At 38.1% G+C, this 23,272-nt stretch overlaps 2 protein-coding genes across 3 annotated transcripts in view; one reads left to right on the forward strand and one right to left on the reverse strand.

The window, feature by feature from the left end:
* Nucleotides 1-1,633: 1,633 nt before the first annotated feature.
* LOC107550534 (protein-L-isoaspartate(D-aspartate) O-methyltransferase-like) lies at nucleotides 1,634-11,513 on the forward strand. Of its 2 annotated transcripts, none has more exons than XM_016231850.1 (8): nucleotides 1,634-1,925; nucleotides 6,818-6,922; nucleotides 7,318-7,349; nucleotides 7,439-7,543; nucleotides 8,686-8,806; nucleotides 9,079-9,164; nucleotides 9,325-9,542; nucleotides 10,864-11,513. In XM_016231850.1, the coding sequence occupies exons 1-7, from the start codon at nucleotides 1,796-1,798 to the stop codon at nucleotides 9,502-9,504; spliced, it is 759 nt and encodes a 252-aa protein (XP_016087336.1). In that variant the 5' UTR covers nucleotides 1,634-1,795; the 3' UTR covers nucleotides 9,505-9,542; nucleotides 10,864-11,513. The 2 variants fall into 2 exon arrangements, with proteins under 2 accessions (XP_016087336.1, XP_016087335.1); XM_016231849.1 differs by having other exon boundaries at nucleotides 1,635-1,925; nucleotides 9,325-9,494.
* A 4,116-nt stretch (nucleotides 11,514-15,629) lies between these two features.
* Nucleotides 15,630-23,272, reverse strand: part of LOC107550541 (low-density lipoprotein receptor-related protein 11-like) — a 12,982-nt gene continuing 5,339 nt past the window's right edge. Inside the window, 6 exon segments of the mRNA XM_016231856.1 lie at nucleotides 15,630-15,934; nucleotides 16,054-16,170; nucleotides 19,062-19,118; nucleotides 19,225-19,395; nucleotides 19,668-19,811; nucleotides 19,914-20,039. Coding sequence (XP_016087342.1) covers nucleotides 15,780-15,934; nucleotides 16,054-16,170; nucleotides 19,062-19,118; nucleotides 19,225-19,395; nucleotides 19,668-19,811; nucleotides 19,914-20,039 — 770 coding nt within the window. The 3' untranslated portion in view covers nucleotides 15,630-15,779.

The following is a 23,272-nucleotide window of genomic DNA, read 5'->3' on the forward strand; positions in this document are numbered from 1 at the left end:
ATTGTCTTCTTCTTCTTGAAATTTTATTGGCGGTTGACAAACAACAAAAAAGTGTATTTCCGCCACCATCTGGAATGGAGTGTGGATCAAAAATTGACTTACTTCCCTATCAACCCTTTCCCCATTCATTGTTTTTTTCAACCTTTTTATTGTACTCACTTCACCTCCAGAAATACTTTGTTTGAGCCTTTCTAGATCTTCTTCGATTGGAATGCCTGTTATCACTCCCTGTTTCATTCGTCTCTCACCCAACATCTTCCTTTCATTCACTTTTTTCTTGCAAACATTATCAATTTTTAGTGCTTTGTTTTTTTGTTCTTCTGTTTTACATATTACTAACAGGCTTCCATCTCTCAAAATCTTAGCCATATCCACTTCTCCTAACTTTTTCTTCAACTCTCTAGAAAATGCTATTGGACTTAGATTAACCTGTTCATCTTCCTTTCTGAATTTAAGAATGACTTTATATTCCTCTCTTACGACCTTTTTACGTACAACCCTATTATCTTCATCTGAGCTGTTTCCTTCTAATCCCCTTTTACTGGTTTGGCTATCTACCCAACTCCCTTCATTTCGCCCACTGTTTCTTTTTTCTTGTCCTTTCCTACTACTTATTAAATTCCAGTCATCTGACTCCATTTCATCTTCATCGATTACCCCAGAACTCATCTTAATCCAGTCACAAACCAGTTTATGTCAACCGCCGTAGACTCCAAACACGACGAAGTCGATCATGAACCCACGCGGAGCTTTCGGACCTGCACCGTTTTCGATAAAATTGTCACGCTGCTGTGTTCACATTTATTTCGATTCAAAGCAGCGTCACAGAAAATATCATTTCTAACTTCCCTAGTTGTCTCAGATTTGCACGGTGCATTAATAATGTAATTTTTTAAATAAACATTATTATACTATTACCTTTTATGAAGTAAACCTCAACAAAGCAAAGGAAAAATATTGATTTTATTTTTTATTAATGCCATAAATCAGAACAGTACAATGAGAAGTATTAAGATATAAATGAGAAAAAGATAAACAACATTAATAAAACGGTGCCAGAAGATATATATATATATATATATATATAAAACTCACTTCATACAATAGCATGCCTCCTTATAATATTATGAGTTCTCATAGCCTTTTACTTGTGCAGTTACACAGGACATTACAATAAAGCTTGAAATCGTTTATAAGATAAGAAAAGTTTGGTTTGGAGCCTGACCATTTCATTTTATGAATGTGAAACCTCCCCATTAAAATGAAGAGTTGTGTGAAATATGCTTAATCTGTCTAAAATCCACAATCACTGAAGTGCATCATTATATCAGATCCACCCAACTGCAGAGAAATGTTCAGTTTCTTCTTAATAAAAAACTCCACGTCCATCCAAAATATGTTTGTATGTACGCAATTAAAACATAAAAGAAAAGAGTTTCCTTTTCGCCTTTACAGAAACCACAAGAGTAGCCCATGTCTGATTTAACGCACGTGTTTTACTGGATATATTCTATGCATTATTTTAACAAAGGCAAATATTTTATCCTTTTTTTTGTGTGGTGACGTATTAAATGACGTCACACTTCTGCGTCATGTTTAGTGACGCAATTAAAAACCAGCTGAAAGAAAACACTCGTCTGCTTGCCAGGCTGCCTTTATTCCCCTCGACTCGACCGTGATTAAAGCACTGTTTTCTCTTGACTGCTGCGTTTAGAAATAATGCACTCCGCTTTCGCGTCTAGAAGACGTGCCAGATCTGCCGCAGTGACCGCACGCGACGCCTGACGCAGCGGGGATGGACGTGAGGGCGCTGTGCGCATGCGCGGCGCTGACAGCCGCACTCTACCTGATCCGCAGAGTGTGTTTAACAATGGCCTGGAAATCCGGAGGAGCGAGCCACGCGGAGCTCGTCAACAACCTCCGCAGTGAGTTTGGCCCCTTTTGCATGATTAAAAGAGCCAAGTCAGTCATGTTTACCGTAGCACTTAGCAACGGGGCTTTGTTTACGTCGCTGTAGTGAAGGAAAGAGCGCGTCTGTGAGCTAGCATCGCGTTACAGCTGAGGGACAGTGCGCGGAGCGGTGCAGGTGGCATGCCGCCGTCTCGGCGTGGTTCGTGCGTGTGTTATTATATCAGACAAGCACCTGGTGGCTGCTGTTTATAACTTACAGTGCGCTCCGGTGCTCTTCATTCTGGTCAGCTAACGCTAGCTGCTAGCAGTCTAACATGTGATCGTCACTCTCAAACCACCTGCAGATTGAAACGATCGTTATAATATTTACATATGATCTCATTTCGGTTTGTGTTGCTTTGACTAAACAAACGTATGGTTTTGCTCACATCCGGGACACAGCAGCAACGGTGCTAGCGTTGATCTCGCACATACTCGTTCCTGCTGGCATATACAGTTTGTATCCGATAAAGAATTAGGTAGGTTTTTCCTAAGCGCCAGATTATTCGTGTGTGTTCGAATGTGTCGTTGTTTGGTGGTCGCACGTGCAGTTTGATCCGGAGGTGTTCGGTGGGCGTGGCGCAACACATGCTGCTAATGTCATTGTGCGATGACGTCACTATGTGCTTTGAGCCTGGATATTATTATTAGTATTATTATTATTATTATTAATGCTGCGTACATTAGCCACACAATGAAATCGATGTCTAATATTGGTTTTCCCTCAAATCAAACATTATTATTATTATTAAAAATATATACTTTTGGCTTACCTGGAGAATGTATATAATTATTTATAAAATTAGTATTTAAATTTTTTTAAATAGTCCAACAGTTGGCCATTAGACAGAGAGACTAATAATACTTGTCTGGCATGTAACCCATCCTCCTGAACTCTTGGCTTTATTCTGAGGTCAAGTGGCCAGTGTGCTATATTTAGTGGTGCTTGCTGAGAGTCAAGACAAGTATCACTGTTCCTGCTACTTAGGGTTAGTGATTTGAACAAACTCCTAACTTAAACTCGTAACTTGTCCTGCCAATGCAATTCGATGGTTTCTCTCACCGTTGTGTGCTGGAACACTCTTGGTTGTATCATGCAGTTCGTGCTTATTCACTTAGGGCTACAGAAGTAATCAAGTATTTGTTTAGTCTATTTGCATATAGACCCCTTTTTAGTGCCAACGTCACAATTATGTCACAGCATTAGCTGGAGGCAAAACAAAGGAATAACTGGAGGCGGCCCATACGAACCAGCACAGAGTTGGCTACGTAAGGCGTTTAAAATGTCATCTTGTTGTGTTGTTGAGTGTCAGAATCGATGGAGTAGTACAGGCTCCAATTTGACATTTTATCGCATACCAGCTGCCACTGCCAGACAAAAAAAAACCAGACGACAGCTGTGGTTAAAGGCAATAAAACGAGTGGACTGGACAGAAACGATCATCAAAAATGCTCGCGTTTGCAGCGCACACTTCATATCAGTTAAGGTTAAATAAACGGTTGTCTTTTATGGATTAAGGTTTTGGTTACGAGTCTAAAGAGTTCTCATTCATGCCCATCTAATCAGACGTTAACTAACGACCAGAGACATTTACATTTAATCATTTAACTAAACATTTAGACTAAACATAAAGGAAATAGTTTGTGTCGTCTCGCTTTCTACAAGTGCCATAAGTGCAATAGTAGAGAGCGGGAACAGTGAAAGCCCATGTTGTGTGTCAGGTGTGTGTTCAAGTAGTTGCATTTGCTTACAATTTCCACAGTTAGTACATGGTTGTAGACATCTAAAGATTTAAATGCCCTTAGTTTCTGTTTACCATGCAAACTCCTGGAAGTTTCTGGCAGGTGTCTCTCAGGCCACTTCTGACAGATCGTCCATCCATTGAGTGAGTGTGTACGTGTCGGCCAATCTGGTTCCTTCCGATAATGTTAACATTTTCAAATAACAATCACCGTCCCGGACAGTGAGTGACATTACATATTCAGATAAAATCTAATTTTCTCCAGTCATTGTTAAAAAACAAGCAAACAAAACCTGCTAGCTAGCGTTAGTTAAGCAGTCAGGGGAATCTTCAGTAGCCCCTCACTGCAGAACAAGGATCCAGGGGGCGGGGTTGGATCCACATCTAGGGGGTGGAGATGGGTGGGTTTAGGTCAGGGGTAGGCAAGTTCGGTCCTAGAGAGCCGCAGTCCTGCAGAGTTCAGCTCCAACCCTGAAAAAAAACTAACCTGCCTATAGCCTTTGTAATCGTGAAGACATTGATTAGCTTGTTCAGGTGTGTCTGATTAGGGTTGGATCTGAACTCTGCAGGACTGCGGCTCTCTAGGACCGAACTTGCCTACCCCTGGTTTAGGTATATGTTAGGTGGGAGGAGTTAGATCTGGATCCAACCACGCCCCCTGGATCTTGTGTTCTGCAGTGAGGACCATCTCGGAATCTTTCTGCCTCCACCTAAGCTCCGCCCATAAAAAAAAGTCACAGTAGCCAAGATTTATCCAAATACCAGCCCCGCCTGCAATAGATGTTCGCAATCGCCTGCTACAACTGCTCATATGTTCTGGGCATGTCCAAAGTTGGAGGAGTTTTGGAGGGAGATTTTTGAATCATATAAACATATATATGATATCTTGATTGATCCTGATCCTATGATGGGTATTTTTGATGTGGTGCCTGAGGGTATAGAACTCAGGAAAGACATTTGTTCTGTTATCGCCTTCACTACACTACTGGCAAGGCGTTTAATATTATTTCAGTGGAAAAGGGCAGACCCTCCAACACATAGCAGCTGGATAAAAGAAGTAGCGTTTCACATTCAGTTGGAAAAGATGAAATAAATGATTCGAGGTTCAAAACGTACGTTTCAAGACATTTGGTTCCCCCTTCATAAGATATTTTGAACAACTTCCCTCCCTGTAAAATGGAATGATATGTGTCGGTGATATAGGGTGTGCCCCTTCTGTGAACATTTTTGTTTATTGCCATATTCATCATATTTATTAGCCATACATTTCCTTGTTGTTGTCAGGCCTTTCATGTTAAATGATAATTTATGGACTGAACAAACATGGGACACTTAATTCCTTCACTGTCAGTTTTGTACTCTGGATTGTATGTTTTTTTTAATGCCGTTAGAGGGGGGTGGGGTGATGAATGTAACTGTAAGTGTTAAAACTTAATAAAGAAAATATATTTTTTCTAAAAAGTCACGGTGTTTACTAACTGAAAAGGGGTCTATTCTCCAAGAGAATCTAGCAGTCATAGATTTTGACTAATTACTAATTGGTAATATGCACTCCCATTGGACTTTTCCAAATAATTTGCTAGACACAGCTACGTTATCTCTGTGAAAGTTGGTTAGAAAATAGATTTGCCACTGATGATTCAAACGCGAGTTTTGGGCAGTGTAGAGTAGGGCTTGTTGTTTGTCATTTCTCCGATCACAAATGCAGACAGGGTTTTATGTTTATGCGGCGCGATGCAATGCGTAAAAAGACAGTAGAAGTCATTATAATCAGTAATTATGTCCCCACTGGATGCAACAAATGCCTCGTTTATAATGGGTTTGAATGTTTTTGTCTCGTCGCTCCGGCCGGACAGGGCATCATCACAGTATGGTGAGGGGCGTAACATTTCCGTCACACGCTTGAGGTATTCGGCCAATCGCAACGCACTGGATAGCTGGCCAATCACAGCACACCTGGCTTTTCAGACCGATGAGCTTTGTAAAAATCCACACGTTTCAAAAAGGCGGGGCATAGAGGAGAAACAATAATGTACAGTATGTGGAAAATAATGTTTTTTTAACCTTAAACCACATAAACACATTTCATTACACCAAATACACAAAATAATGTTCTTTTTTGCAGCATCATATGACCCCTTTAAGGGTCTGACCTTTAGACTGTGACTGATTATCTGTCTGAAAATGTAAATGTGTAGTATTTGCTATGTTTAAATATGGACAAACTGCTATTATTAGTGTGCAAGTTTTGAATACCAGGATTGCTGACATACCACAAGGTTTTGTTACTCCAGCATTTCCGGTACCATACCATAAGCTTACAGAATGATGTACTGTAAATGTCTCGATCAGGGGTCTGTAGGAAGATCTACCTTCCTACAGAGTTCAGCTCCAACCCTGATCAAACACAACTGAACCAACTAATTAGGATCTGAAGTGACACTTGATAATTACAGACAGGTGTGGCTTGATAATTACATGCACAGGTGTGCATGCTTGATCAGGGTTGGAGCTGAACTCTGCAGGAAGGTAGATCTCCAGGAACAGGGTTGGGCACCCCTGATGAATTATCTCACATGTCTTTTGTTATTTATCCCAGCGTACTTCATGGTAGCATTAAATTATTAATTGGTTATTGCTTAGCTGCTTGCATTGTCATAACGTAATTTAACATTGCATACTTGCTCATAGAAGGTTGGAGACTTGACCGGGGAAAAAAATATATAGAGAGAGAGAGAGAGCTCAAAAAGTAGAGCATGGCACTAGCAGCGCTAAGGTCATGGCGTTTCCAAGGAAATGGATTAACTGAGAAAAATGTTTCATGAATGCAGTGTCACTTTGGATAAATTGTCTGCCAGATGCATAAATGTAAATGAATGACCTGACTGACAAAACAGATTAAGAGCCTTCTTCTTTAGAACACCAAAGGAGATTTTTTGAAGAATATTCACGCTGCTCTTTTTTCATACACTGAGCAGGGATTGTGAAGCTGCAAATGGGGTTCCCAATTAAGGTTCTCTTGGAACTGATATTAGAAAAGCTTGCACATTTTATATATATATATAGTATGTATATCACAGTGGTATTAACGCATCAACTTGGATGTGTTTGTGTTTTTTGTCCAGAAAATGGGATCATTAAATCAGACCGCGTATATGAAGTTATGTTGGCCACAGACCGTGCCCACTTCTCCAAATGTAATCCATACATGGACTCGCCACAATCTATAGGTAAGCTCCAGGCCAGAGTTATTATTTTGTTGGCACAATGTCATCTACAACTGTATTGCTTCCATTATAGTTTACACTGCAAGCGTCCGATGTGGCCAAAACTTAGTGAGACATAATTCCTGCTTTCTGTTTTTGCTGCTCTGCATAACTACAGCAACCACATCATTTTCCCTGTATGTCTGAAATAAAAGGATTTTATTAATTCATTGGAATAGTTTCGAACTGACGTTCGGAAGTACATCCACTTCTATCCAGTGTAGATATCTTTAATCTGATTTCAAAGTGAAGTGATGTCTTCCAGTGCAGATGCAGTATTGGACACAATGCAGTATTCTGGTGATTCTGCTGATGTGTTTTCTCTTTGGGATGAAAGTGTTTTTTGTCATTTTTTGCAGGTTACCAAGCAACAATCAGTGCACCGCATATGGTAAGTTAAACTGCTTTAGAACCATTTGTAGTTGCATTTACTGGCCTGTTTGCGGTAGACACTGATGTACGCTCATTTGTGTGCTGTAGCACGCGTATGCTCTAGAGCTCCTCCATGATCATCTGTATGAAGGAGCAAAGGCTCTGGATGTGGGATCAGGCTCCGGGATCCTGTCCGTCTGCTTCGCCAGAATGGTGAGTCTCTTCACTGCCAATTCCAAATTAGATGTAGAGCAATGGCATGCAAATAATTATGACGTATATTATGACTTTTGTACATTAGAACAGTTAAACAGTGTGTATGATACGGAGGAGCTGCAAAAATAAATGAGCATATGGGGAGACCCAGAATTTTTCGTTTTTCACAGAATTCACAAAGTTTGTCCTGTGGCAGGTTGCATAAACTGCTTAGACTAGTCTTAAAAGTTAGTCATCTATCATTTTTGTCTGTAAGACTGGTCATAACTTTTCAAAGTCAGTTACATGAAAAGGTAGATTGGTCTAATTAGAATACAAAAAGTAAGACTGGTTGGTTAGTAAGACGAGTATGACACTTGTTTAACTGCTAGTTGGACAAAGTAGTTCTTACGGTTCTTAACATATTGTCTGTGTTTATGCAACTGGCCCCTGAACACACTTATTTGCACCTTTTGCAATCATTGCACATTTTGCACACCATAAATAAAACCAAAAAATGCACGCATACACAAAGGGTAAAACTCAAATCATTCATCTTTTTAGCAGTTGTGATGCTAGTACTATACACCTGAAAAGATTGTTAGTGTACAACTTAACTTATTCAATTAAGAAGACGGCCAAAGTTACAGGTACATTTGCTGAAACTGCAGTCATTGCGCTTAGACGACCTAATCTCTGTGGATTTACTCCATTGAGCAGATGCTTAAAAGGCTTGTACCTCGTTGTCTGTCCACTTGTCCGAAAGCCTCTCCATGTTTAGTGGTATAAAATTAGCCCAATCCTCTGAGTAACAGCTACAACAGGTCTGTTTACATGTGGAAGCGGATTACTCTACTTTTCTTTGGTTTGTTCAGCATGTGCATCCAACCAGTCACAGGCTCCAGTACCTCCCAGTTTTTTAGATGCAAAAAACGGAGTAATTCCTTTTAAGATTCTGAAATGAGCATTCGTTTCTGCATTGGGAAGAATATTTATGTAAAAACAAATTCTGTAATTGGATATGGATATTGAATTAAGTAAATTCAGTGCTACGCTTTGTGACAAATCAGTCATTTACTTCTGCCAGTTTGGACCTCAATAGTGTGACGGTGGTTTGTTGTGTGTGTGCTTTACAGTGGATGTGTTGTGGTGTTTCTCAGGTTGGGCCGAAGGGGAAGGTGATTGGCATTGATCATATGAAGGAGCTTGTGGAGGATTCCAATACTAATGTAAAGAAAGATGACCCTAGTTTGATCTCTTCAGGGAGAATCAAACTCATTGGTTGGTCTACTTACCCATCTTTGGTCTCTTGTAGTTGTTTATATATATTGTTTAAAAGTATTTATCACATTTATATCCATTCATCAGACTACTTTACTTTTCTGTCATTGCAGAAAATGTTTTAAAAAGTACACAGAACTAGCTATTTGTTATGTCATGACATTCATCAGACAGTTGTATATTCAGAGACAGGCAGTACACTATAGGAATAGAACAGAACAGTAATATGGGCTTATCTGCGTTTTTCTGTAATGTTGTCTGTGTGTGTGCAGTTGGAGATGGAAGAATGGGCTATGCAGAAGAAGCACCTTATGATGCCATACATGTCGGAGCCGCAGCTCCCACAGTGCCACAAGCAGTATGTTTCCTTCCTGTCACAAAAACACTGAGACCCAGCCATATTTGTACCTTAAACTGTATCTTTAAAGGAATATTTCACTCAGAAATGAAAATTGTCATCATTTACTCACCATGGATCTGGATGTTCACATGTATTGTTCATATTGTTTGTGTTGTAGTTATTGGATCAGCTAAAGCCAGGTGGGCGTCTGATTCTGCCGGTCGGGCCAGCAGGAGGGAACCAGATGCTGGAGCAGTATGACAAATTGGAGGATGGCAGTACCAAAATGAAGCCACTGATGGGCGTGATTTACGTGCCTTTAACCGACAAAGACAAGCAGTGGTCAAGGTGGAAGTGACTTCCTGTCCTCTGTCCGCTCTCTCTCCTAGGGCACAGGTGAAACGGTGTGGTCCGGAGCAGACAGAGGCTGCATTTGCCGCTTGTCATCTTTTTTGCTGCTCCATACCATGATGAAGCTGCACAGTTTTTTTTTATTTTTTTACTTTAACCCACCAGCTTGATTTGGGGGGGGGGGGGGGGGGGGACATTTTATAATGTTTTAAATTTCCGGTTTGCCATTAACTGCTGGAATGGGCTTTGAGTGATGAGTCATAAAAGCATGAAGACATCAAAACCTGTTTAGACTTGGCATTATGGCTTTGTTCACACTGGCAGCCCAAATCTGATTTTTAAGGCAGATCAGACTCGAATCCAGTTAGTTTTTTGTAGTCCAACTCCAAAGAAATCTTTTGTTTAGGCATATATGACATCACTTAAAACTCAAGAGGCAAGCTTAGAAAGTTCCTGAAAATACATTTGAATTAAATTGATTTAAATTTGTGTTGGTATAATTTGCGAGAGCAGTAGTTGCCCAATTGCACAGCTAATTTAGCCTTCAGATTTCCACCCTGTTAGATAACTGCCATTGTGACATGTATTTAATGTCATATACAGTGAGCGCTGAGCATTAATGTGTAGATGTGAATGTTTAAAATAATGTGCTCTTTGTTGCATTAAATGCGTTCAAAACTGAGTTTCTGCTGTCAGTTTTAGTAGAGGAAAGTCTCTTGGCATTGTTGACGCCTACATCATTACTATAGCAACTAATGTAGATACACCAGATAGCGAGTCCAGTGTCTGAATCCTGTTTCACCAGTGGAAAAGTGCAAACCATCAGTCCTTAAGATTGGCTTTGATAAACAAATTGCATGCAGTTTGAACACAGCCTGTATTGCACCTTAATACCTTTTCAGATTGTTGAAACTAATTGTTGCATGTGTTGTTGTGTTTATACTGTATGCATGTCAGTTGTGATGTTTTGTATGATAATGTCTTGTTGTGTATCTTTGATGTTCACAGTAACTTTTTTTCTCTTGTTTTAGTAGAGGAAAGTCTCTTGGCATTGTTGACGCCTACATCATTACTATAGCAACTAATGTAGATACACCAGATAGCGAGTCCAGTGTCTGAATCCTGTTTCATCAGTGGAAAAGTGCAAACCATCAGTCCTTAAGATTGGCTTTGATAAACAAATTGCATGCAGTTTGAACACAGCCTGTATTGCACCTTAATACCTTTTCAGATTGTTGAAACTAATTGTTGCATGTGTTGTTGTGTTTTTACTGTATGCATGTCAGTTGTGATGTTTTGTATGATAATGTCTTGTTGTGTATCTTTGATGTTCACAGTAACTTTTTTTCTCTTTTTTTTTTTATAGGGATGAACTTTGAAAGGATGATCTGGCAATACTCATTGCACCATATGCTCGCATACACACACGCGCGCACACACACACACACACATCCAAATGGACTTCACTGAGGAGAGCTTGTATAAATGCTCTATTTCCATACCTGTGACAGTCTGATGGTTGTGAAAGACCGATGTATTGATCAGATTCTTTTATTTAAAAAGGAAAAAAGTGGAATAGGGCTTTGTGCTGAGATTTTCATGCCTGCAGTTTGAGAATTGTGTGAATGCAGTTTTTTTGGGCGGGGGGTTGATGCGCAGGTGCATTTTTCTTGTGATGACTTCAGTATTAGTCAATTGGATTGTTCATGCATCTCAGCGTAATGTAAACAGAACACGGGGGTCGGCCTTTGTGCTGAATCCACCCTGTGATTAAATCATAATTCACTGCTACGTAATGTGTAGGGATGTCTTTGCTCAACAAATCCGTTAATAGTAATGGCTTGTGTTTTCAGCTGAAGCATGCGATGCCCAGGCAGAATAAACTACTTTACATTTGATAATTCATCATAGGATTCTAAAGTACCACAGTAAGCCACAAGAGGCCATGTGTTATAAAGCAATAAGCCCCAAGAAGCCGTGGTTTACAGTGAATTTATAACAGCTAAGGGGCGTTGTTAGAAACCCCCTTAGCTGTTATAAATTCACTGTAAACCACGGCTTCACGGGGCTTATTGCTTTTATAAAACGGCTATTCCATATACGTAGTTAGGTTTCACTAAATAAAACAGCAAATAAAGTGTAATGATATTAATAAAAACAGTATTCTTCCACCAAACAATGTAGCTCCTCAGAATCAGTTGTGGTTGCAATAAAGTGGTGGCCGAGCAACACACAGAAGTAAACAAAGGTGTGTGTTTGTAGAGTAATTTACAACAGCGTCGAACGCGGCTCAACCAATCAGAACCAAGGACCGGAACTATCCGTTTTATAACAATGATTTTACCACGGTTGTGGGATGTTCTTTGGTTGATGCAGAGCAAACCTCTTTAACTGTCATAAAATCAGTACAACACAGAGTTTCAAATGGCTCAGTGTTGGATAATGTACAGTCAGCTGGTCATTATAGCAAAATGTACTCCCAACACTAACAGAACACAGAACTGTTATTCCTGGATGCTTGCCAACCAAATAAATGGACATGAATTATTGAAAAGTTGAAAGTATTTTAATACGTGAGAAGACTGCAGCATGATATAATAATTTTTTTATATGGGACAGAGGTGATTTTTTTTTCTTTTTAGCGTCGTTACAAAAATATGTACAAACCACAGAATGCTGCCATTAATCAAAATCAGGTATTCCAGAGAACAGAGTCTAATCATTGCTTTTAGAGCGGCAGCGACGGCAATATGATAAAAGACTCCAATGTTCAATAAATGACTACCTTTATTAATATGAATAATTATAACAATGTAATAATTAAAAAAAGATTCTCCTGGCAAGTAATACAGTCCATTAGCTATAACTTTAGGCTGTTTACAGTTTCCAAGCAATGCAGCAACATTAAAGTAGACTGATGGCCACAGGTGTGTGTTTATAGGTGTTTTACAACGGGTATTTTACAAAGCGTATCTAACTATAGTTTACACGTTGTATAAATTGAAATTTTAGAGCTGAACTCCAGAATACTAAAATAGATTTGTCATGATTTACTCATGTTGTTCCAACCCCATATTATTTGCTTTGTTCTGTGAAACACATGATGAAATTTGATGTTTTATATTGTCAACACGTTTCAACTAAGTTTGTGTTAAATTCAAATCGTCGCCTTTAGATTTGACGTTGTGGACCCCAATCAACGCTGGTTCTCGTGTTCTTGGCGAGTATGACAAACGTGAGATTTGAGAACTGCTGTGGAAGGGAAGATTAAATCTTCAGACTTGGATTAGACCGAGCGCACGAGTTGTATGAATGGACTACTTTTATGGTACTTTTGTGTCCTTTGCGCTTGACAGCAAAAATCATCATCCACTTTATATGGAAAACAGAATCTTGAACATTTTGCTTATTTCACAGAAGAAAGAAAATCATACAGGTTTGGAATGATGTGAGCAGAGTTGGGTCACACGTTTAGAGCACAAGTTCAGCAATACTACTGCTCACTATGAAATGTGTTTCACATCACTGCACTGCTCAAAATAAGCTTGTCTATATTATCTAATGTGCAGCAAGTAAAGTCCCTCTCGCATCCACACTTGCATACACAGCGTTGAGCTAAACCTTCAATGGCCATTTTGATTGTAAGCGGTTTTCAATGCCAATTCTCTGCATGTTTGTGTGTTTCCTGCACGCACAAACGTGGCTTTTGACAAATAAACTCACTGCTAAGCAATGATCTGTTCAGTCGCTTGTCTCTTCTTTCACACAATCGCACAGTCTGAACTGTAGAGAGATTTTTCTCTACAGAAAATCTACTTTTTAAAAATGTCCTAAATGATTCATTGGCTCTTCACTGAATTACACATTATACATACAAGAATTTAATATCACAGTAAGCCATTAAACCACATTGAAAACCCTAACTAGATATTTTCAGATTTGTTTTTATGCCATATGTTTTGTTTTGTTGTAAAGAGGAGAAAACAACTATATTTTTGTTGGCTTCAAGAGGTTGTGTACAATCAGACAATATTGTAGTGTGAATTCTCTAGGTAGAAGCTAGTCGGATCACATGCCAATCAATGTTCATCATCAAAAACCATGAACAATAAACATTCTACACAAAGAGAAACATTACTATTAAGATTAAACTTTTTGTTACTTTGTGTGATAATTCTGGTAATGTGCCGGATCGCCCTTTCATTTCTACTGTACTGTAAGATCCAGAAACAAAATTCAAATGAAAATCTACTTTTTAAAAATGTCCTAAATGATTCATTGGCTCTTCCCTGAATTTAGCTAGCTCATCACTAGACCATGCTGAACAAAATGTATTACAAGATTTTTGATAGACCATTCTCATGTAATGATTCATTCAATTTGATGCCAAGCACACCAAAAGTGGAAAAGTGGACGTGAGGCTTTATCTCTGCAAGGCTTTAACCAACTGAAACAAAACTGAGCAAGTACGAACCATCACACTCAGTGTACCTGGACAGCTGTGGCACGGTGCCGTCTACTGGTCAAGAAATATAAAAAATGGCTTATAGACATTGCAGCCTTCTTCAGTTCAAAAACACCAGAGGAGATGCAGTGGTCAGAGTGGAGTGGCTGTGCTCTGACCGCTCTCTGATCCCAGTAGCCCCTCACTGCAGAACACAAGATCTAGGGGGTGGAGATGGGTGGGTTTAGGGCTCGGGGTGGAGACGGGTAGGTTTAGGTATATGTAAGGTGGGAGGAGTTGGATCTGGATCCAACCACGCCCCCTGGATCTTGTGTTCTCCTCTGATCTAGGGTGTGACCTGAGCAGAGTGTTTGCCATTGTCATGCTGTTTGTTGCTTCATACCATGATAAGCTGATTTTGTTATATCATAAAATGTTTTAAAGAGTTTGAAATTTTGCCTTTTCATGCACCTTTGTTTGTGCACAATTAAGTATGCATGCAACATTCATAAAACACTCTGGAAACTCATATAGTTGGTCCACATTTAATGGATTTCCCCCCCCAAGATAATTCAATTGGATAGTTTTACAATCATTATATTATATGGTTTCAAAACATTTTTGCACAATTACACATTATACATACAAGAATTTAATATCACAGTAAGCCATTAAACCACATTGAAAACCCTAACTAGATATTTTCAGATTTGTTTTTATGCCATATGTTTTGTTTTGTTTTGTTTTTAAATCAAGGAATTTTTAATTGTAAAATCGCAATCTAGAACTTTTAAGACAGCTCCAATAATTACAGTAACTAAAGCTGTATTCCCTGGACTGAAATGATTAATTCTCATATTAAAATTAAAGTTATATAAGGATACAGAAACATAATGGTTTAAATGTTTATCCTATTAAAGCTGAGCACATTTTTCAGAAATTGTCCCAAATTAAAAAAGATAAATGCTCTCATTTAAGGTCAAATTCTCAGGTCAAAAAATATCAGGCAAGCTTGTAGTGTATCATGCTTCTTTAAAAAAATAAAGCTGAATTCAAAATCGCCCACTTGAACAACAAGTATATACACTGAAGTGTGCATTAAGCCAGTATTTGGACAGATTATCAAATCATACAACTGCATCTTTATACCACAGGAACCTCTGTTGCAGTCAAACACATCTGCATATTTGCTACCAAAATCACAAAATAAATTTATCAGAAATAGTGTGCCATTCACATGTTTGAAATTATATTTTCCAAATACCATGATTTGAGATATAAATTTAAACCTAAGGTTTAGATTTAAGCCTAATTTGGCATACTATATTGGAGAGATAGATGTGTCATTTTGCACTCAAGGGGATATCAATCAAGGTCAATGCAATTTATTGCCCCTTTATGCCACAACTACACTCTTAAAAATAAAGGTGCTTCAAAAGGTTCTTCAAGCGATGCCATAGAAGAACCATTTTTGGTTCCACAAGGAACCATTCAGTCAAAGGTTCTTTAAAAAAACATCTCTTTCTTACCTTTTTATAATCTGAAGAACCTTCTTTCGCCCCAAAAGAACCTTTTGTGAAACAGAAGGGTTCTTCAGATGTTAAAGGTTCTTTATGGAACCATTTAGAAGAAAAATTTTCTTCTATGGCATCGTGAAGCTCCTTTATTTTTAAGAGTGTAGACTAAGTTGTAACTTACATACAGCTGGTGCAACCGGCCCCAGGAGCAGGGTTGGCTAGCCATGCATTAGATTTTTTGACAACTTATGTGTCCTCTACACACACAGTAACACAAATGGTGCAGCAGATTGGAGGGTTGATTGGCAGGTGGCTGTTGTGCTACAGATACATGCCATTGATGAGGTAATCAGACTCTTCTGTGGTGAGAGGCAAAGCTTTCTTCAGTCTGCGACGTACAAGCCAGAGCCTGCAGCCCACCATCAGTAAGAGCAGAACGCTGATGATCAGACCCAAAGCCAGGGGTAAGATCGCACCTACACACATTCACAGAGTGACACTTGAAGTACTTGAGAAAACACACACAGACACAAAAGTACAAAGACATTTGTTTAGTGCTGTATGTTTTGGTACTCATTAGGGCAATAAAACAGACCTGATTCAGGGGGTGGGTGTCCTTCCAGTACATGATGTATTTTAGATGATAGCAGTGAACTCTGAGACTCCGTGAGAGGATTTTGCAGTTTTTCGTTATGGACAAACGCAATGGGAGCTGCAGAAAAAATGTATATTACATGCTGCAGCCATTTCATTTGATCAGTTAACACAAGGACATTAAATGTCATAGTCCATGGCGATGTTTCACTTTAGACATCTCCGGATGCCAATTTGGTAGACATCGCCCAACCCTATGCCATTCACATGTCTGAAACATTATTTTCCAGATACCATGATTTGAGATTCACTAAACCTAATTTGGCATACTATATAAGAGATGTAGTTGTGTTATTTTGCACTCAAGGGGATATTAATGGCAAGAACACTTACCATCAATCAATAGATCAGTAATAGTCAACCCTGCTCTTGGAGATCTACAGTACCTTCCTACAGAGGTAAATTTTCAAGTAATTCTGAGCACCTTGGTTAGACTCTTTAATGTCCTTGTATTCTGCTTTAAAGAGCTCAAGCATTTAAAGTGACAATATACCCCTTACGAAAAATAAGTTTATTCAATTGTGCTATTAGTATATTTCTTTTAAACTAAAAAAATAGGAAAGTATACTTTCAGTCTAATTGTATGTACTTCTCAGACATGGGCTTTATGTACTTCTCAGAAATATACTTAAAATGACATTTAAGCATACTTGACTTATAGCCTACTTAGAAAAAGTCTAAATATATTTGAGCTATACTTGTGTTCCTAGAATCCGTGTTTTCATTGTTATACTGTAGGGGGCGCTAGTACATTTTCTGTACAGAATTTCCAAAAAACACAAGTGAAGAAAAAACCGAAACAACAGATGCTTCCACATGTAATCTAACACGATCATCAGACATAAAACAGCATCAAAACTGTGTAAAGCTGATGTAATGTCGACCAATGAAGAGGTAATAATGACCGTCAAGCTTTGGGGTGTTGATCGACTTTACCTACGTTTTGATTATCGTTCTGAATCCAATTCAGTCTTTTTTTCAGCTTTATGTTCAAAATGTTGTTTATTTCTTTTTCTTTTTTTTATTCTTTATGAAACTTACCCACATTCAAGTGTTTAAAAAAAGAATGCATGAAGCTAGAATAAAATGTTTTTGTTTACAAGCAGATACCCTGTTCTTTCTTTTGATGTTTTGTATGTTCAGATATTCATTTAACAAAATATATACAAATTAATACCTAAATAGGGACATAGTAGTATACTTAATGTATGATGTAAAGTTCATTTACGAGTATACTTGCAGTATAAAACTACTAAACTAGTAGTTTACTAAGACTATACTTCAAAGTGTACTAAAAATGCTACTACAAGTATTTAATTAGAAAACTATCAGTATTCATATAAGTTCACTTTTAGTATAGTTGCAGTACAAGCTAAAAATATTGTTGTAAACTAGTTGTGTACTTAAAGTTTACTACTGTTACACTTAAAGTATACTTAAAAGTATACATTTATATACTAGAAAGTGGGCCAATTTAGTCCCAAGGAGTATTGAAATAGTACACTTACAAGTATAATACTAGTACACTGATATTTGTATACTTGCTACATAAAGTATACTTAAAAATATTCTTGAACTTTACTTATGTATACTTAATAAAATAAACTTGAAGTATACTACTTTTTGGTAATGGACGTGCAGAGTGCACTTACAATAAACAGAACATTATTGTGTGTTAGTGTGGACACTAATATAATTATATTTATAGTTATCGTTTTTGGTTTGAACAGGGCTTAACTCACTTACGTCACACAACAGACAATGGGGCATGAAACACAAATGCATTATAATATATATATATATATATATATATATGCACTGTATACACACACATTTTTTTATTTTATATTTTTCAAATGGTAATAACAGCATAGTTATTGTGTCCAAATCTGTCCAAATCTGTTCCTGGAAGACCACTGTCCTGCAGAGTTTAGCTCCAACCCTGATTAAAATTATTGTGTGTTAGTGTGGACACTAATATAATTATATTTATAGTTATCGTTTTTGGTTTGAACAGGGCTTAACTCACTTACGTCACACAACAGACAATGGGGCATGAAACACAAATGCATTATAATATATATATATATATATATATATATGCACTGTATACACACACATTTTTTTATTTTATTTTTTTTCAAATGGTAATAACAGCATAGTTATTGTGTCCAAATCTGTCCAAATCTGTTCCTGGAAGACCACTGTCCTGCAGAGTTTAGCTCCAACCCTGATTAAACACACCTGAACCAGCTAATCAAGGCCTTCAGACTCACTGGCTGCGTCCAAAACCTAAAAAAATGCTGCCTTCAGAGGATGCATTCCAAGGTAGGAAGGCATCAAGGCACATCCGAATCCAATGTCAACTTCACTTCCTGTCTCTTGAGATCCCTTCATCTGGCTGATTTTTGAAGGCAGCATAGACGTATCCTTCGCTGCCTTTGATATCCTACAATCCAGTGCATTCATTCTGTGATGGATAAGTTAAAAAATAAAGATGGCGTCTGAAAGTTGTGGTCAGTGGTCAGTTTGTGTGTAAATATACATTTTTGACCAACGTTTTCCACTTTTGATCTAATTTCTAGCGAGTAATTACTGTTGCAGTTATTAAATATTCACTTGGTTATCAAAAAAAATCTCTCTGTATTTTGCTGTAGATCATTAAACTGTTACGTTGCCTCAGAAGTCTGTCCAAAATCAGTTTTGTGAGATTCCATTTCGTTCACAAAGGCTGCCTGCAAAGTCAATGCCTGATAGGGCAGCGAGGCAACAAGTCAGATGCCTAATTTTTCGAACGCAGCCACTAGAAACTTCCAGGCAAGTGTATTGGAGCTGGTTGGAGCTAAACTCTGCAGGACATTGGCCCTCCAAGAGCAGGACTGGACACCCCTGGTATAGAGAAAACTGAATATTCTATCCTTTACTCAAAACTAATACTGTTGTACATACATGTGTATGTTTTCACACTGGTTAACGGAGTTGCAGTGGCCTGATGTTTTGTTACTGCTGAAAGATGACAACAGAATAACTGTTAGCTTCACAGAATTCTCAACTGAATAAATTCAATTTCATTGAATATAATCAAAAATCAGCTAAATCAATCAAGTCTCACTTGGTTTCTGAATGCATTCATTTACACAATCAGACTTCTGGAGGAAGTTGTTGTGGTTTCCTTTGCAGCCGCCATACTGGAAGTGCTGGCAATCTCCTGTTTTAGAATCATAATACCAGCGTGGGAAGATGCCTTTACACGGGCCAACCACTGGGAACGCTGCACAGGGATCTGAGAGAGAGAGAGAGAGAGAGATTTGCTCTCAGAGTATCAAATGTCTAGACAGAGAGAGGCTTTGTTATAAAAATTGTTGGAAATGAATGGAAGCAGCAGAGAAATTCTGTGCTGATGTGAACTCATGATTAAAGCAACATCTGCAATGCTTTTGAGCAGTCGGTATGCTGTCTTCAATAGTGACTTTCTTTAAAAAATGTAAAGGAACAACGTGCCAGTGAGTGAATAATGACAAAATTATTCTTTGTATGAGGTATCTTATTTCTTACCTTGGGAAATGAAGCCATAATGTTGATGTTCTTCAGGTTTAGGGAAATCATTGAGCTGTATTTCTGTGGGTGCCTGGGCATCTGCTTCAGTTTGTACATCTGGTCCATGTTTAGAGGGGGGGTTGGACTTATGACCACTATCAACTATAACACAGACCCAAAACTTTTGATTTATCTTTAAATAATTAAGATACTGAAAAGGCTTTTGAGAAGATGGTAGAAGAGTGGTTGGTGGTCTAGGCTTACAATTTTGGCAAAAATCTTCATCTGATCGGTCAGGGCAGTGTTGCTTTCCATCGCAGGCATAACCAATGTCTATACAGCAGCCATCATCACACATGAACTGATACCGAGAACAGTGACCTGTACACACTTTAGAGAAACAAGACACACATTTGTTTCACATCCATAAAGATTCAGGTTGAAGTTTACAGTTTATTTAATCCCCAAAGGACAATTAAAATGGTCAGGAAGTAGTCTGCACGTAACAGAAAATACAACTAACAATACATTAAAAAACTCAAGACAATAAAAACACATGACATGACACAAAGTGCAGCAGAGGGAAGAGAACAGTGTTAAAGATAATGAATAAACAAATACGATTACATTTGAATTGAAATTATATACGATAATAATTTATGTACATATACATGCAAAAAGTGAGTCAGAGTGGATTACTAATTGACAGGCCAACTAATGCATTTCCTTATATTTTTACATAACTGATTTCAGCTGCCTCCTCAGACGGAGATCATTATTACAGCTACATCTTCCAGATTTAAGAAAGGTTTCTTTCCAACAGCTATAAGACTGCACAATAAACATATTAATCTTCAGACACACCTTGTTGTTATGATCCCAGCCTGTGTTCCCCTGTCTTGGTCTTGTGTTGGACTCTAACTTTGAAGTGTATTTTTGTTCCAATTGCTTCCTGTGCCCTGTTCCTGTTTCTCTGTCTCCCTGTCTGTCACCATAGCAATCCTTGTTAATCGCCATAGCTACTAATCACCATCACCTGTACCTCATCAACCCTTGTTTACTTGTGTATATATACCCCTGTGTTTCAGTTGTTGGTCATTGCTCCTGGCTGTGTGTTCTTGTTCCTGATTGCGCTGTGTGGATTTACTCCCGTTTCAGGTCTGAATTTGTCAATTAAACTGTGCTTGCATGTGGATTTTCAAACAGATGCCATTAATACAGGTAACGAGTGGAGGACAGAGGAGGCTCTTAAAGAAGAAGTTACAGGTCTGTGAGGGCCAGAAATCTTGCTTGTTTGTAGGTGACCAAATACTTATTTTACCGAGGAATTTACCAATTAATTCTTTAAAAATCCTACAATGTGATTTTCTGGATTTTTTTTTCTCATTTTGTCTCTCATAGTTGAGGTATACCTATGATGAAAATTACAGGCCTCTCTCATCTTTTTAAGTGGGAGAACTTGCACAATTGGTGGCTGACTAAATACTTTTTTGCCCCACTGTATAGATCAGTGAATTTGCCATTATGATGTCATCTAGTGACATTTAGCTACCAGTTACCATATTTCTATTCACATCATTACAGGGTTGCCGACTCTCACGCATTTGGCATGAGACATGCTTTCAGGCTTTTCATGCTTTCTGTCTCATGCTCTCTACGCTGCCCAAGTAAATCTCATGGCAATCAAAAAACGGTCAAGTGCTTTGCAGACCGAATCTCGGTGTATTTTGATGTCATACACCATTCGGTCTGTGCAGTACTGCATTAGAAGACCTGCTGCAACCTCTTGATTGGACCAGTCTGTACCAATCACATTTTCCCTACAACAAGCAAGGTCACTCTATGTAAGCTGCTGACCCCACCTCTTGAGATCAGGGGAGTGAGGTTTACCTGCATGGCACCTACCAGCTGGCCTCCATTACACTCACCCCCTAAACCTCACTCCCACCTGGGTCACGGCACCAATGTAACCCCCCCGGGGTCCTACTCGCACCCACTCCAAGCGGGACTCAAACCCGGGTTGCCGGCATGGGAGGTGGGCACACTAACAAGAACGCTAAAGACCTCCATTACACAAGTTCAAAACTAAATTTAGGAGAAAATAATATAGATTTCATGGGGCCCTAAATTAAAAAGTAGCTCTGTGCTTTTAAATTGTGAACAAACAAATTCTCTTTAAATTCATTCTCAAGGCCTAACAAACATGTGGAAAGCATTTCCTTCCCCATTAATGGTAAATTAATATTGTGAAAAATATCGATATTATATGATAAGGAAAAAAATATTGTGATAATATTGTTTACCAGTAGGGATGTAATGATTAACCTTGAGCCGGTTGAAAATCGATTAAAATATGTGACGATTCAAATCGGTCGAGATGCTAAACAAATCGCGATTCAATTAGGTGTAGGAGTTTATATGAATGTATGTCTGGGGGGAACTTACTGTCTTTAGAAAAGTATTTAGATGGTATTTTTTCTTTTCATCTTGCCTCTGTATAAAGCATATTAAAGTTCATAAGTGCAGCGCTGCTTTGTTTACAGCGGAAACCAATGAAACGCTTTAAGCGCCACCTGCTGGCAGAGAGTGCATCTGCGTCTCGTTCAGCTCGTCTGCTGTTTCGGTTTCATGCAGATATTTTTTTATGCATAGTTTCACAAAACTGAAGTCAAACCATTCTGTTTTTGTTTCAGATTTTGAAATGATACAATGTAATTTAAATTAAAAACCGCTCAAGTTGCATGCAGCATCTTTGTTTGGATCCTCTAATTTTAAATGGAAAGAGCACAGACAAAGCCTGAGTTTGTTTATATGAGGAGATTTATTTTATTTGTGTTACTTATTTATTTGATTTGGGGCTTGTTTTAAATTTTCAATTTAGTTTTGTTATTTACATTATATTTAAATGTTGTCATTTAGCAGATGATTTTATCCAAAGCAACTTATAAATGAGGACAATAGAAGCAATCAAAACCAACAAAAGAGCAATACTATACAAGTGCTATATTAGTATATTATTATAGTGTTATATTTCAATTTCACAAAGAAACATGTAGCATTTTGTCCAAGCAATAATAAAAGGACACATTTAAATTTATAATTTGTCTTAAATCTCAATTTGTAAAAAATAAATAAATTGTGAATCGAATCGTATGGAAGTTCTAAGCGGCCATGCATTATTTTTTTTTCCCCTTCTTGTTTTCTCTTATAACGACTTATTTTCTCGTTATATCGACATAACGAGAGTTGTTTTCTCGTTATAACGACTTAATTTTCTCGTTATATCGACATAACGAGATTTGTTTTCTCGTTATAACGACTTAAATTTTCTCGTGATCTCGACATAAAAAAAGTTGTTCGCTAAGTTACAAAACTGCGCCAACAGGTGGCACTATTGACCTGAATATAACTGATGGGGTGTTGTAGGCTATACTGTATGTCCACTTTACTGTACGCATTTGGGATAGAATAGGACATACCTCGTGATCGCTATAATTTGTACAGTATTGTTCATTAGGCTACTGACATTTAATTCATTCATAAATGTTAAATGCTTGAATCAATATGACTATTTTGTGTATTAAGTTCTTGCTAGATGCATGAGTTTCACCAACGCGTTCTGT

Source organism: Sinocyclocheilus grahami, unplaced genomic scaffold, assembly GCF_001515645.1.
Source record: "Sinocyclocheilus grahami isolate Dianchi unplaced genomic scaffold, SAMN03320097.WGS_v1.1 scaffold400.1, whole genome shotgun sequence".
NCBI classification, from domain to species: Eukaryota; Metazoa; Chordata; class Actinopteri; order Cypriniformes; family Cyprinidae; genus Sinocyclocheilus; species Sinocyclocheilus grahami.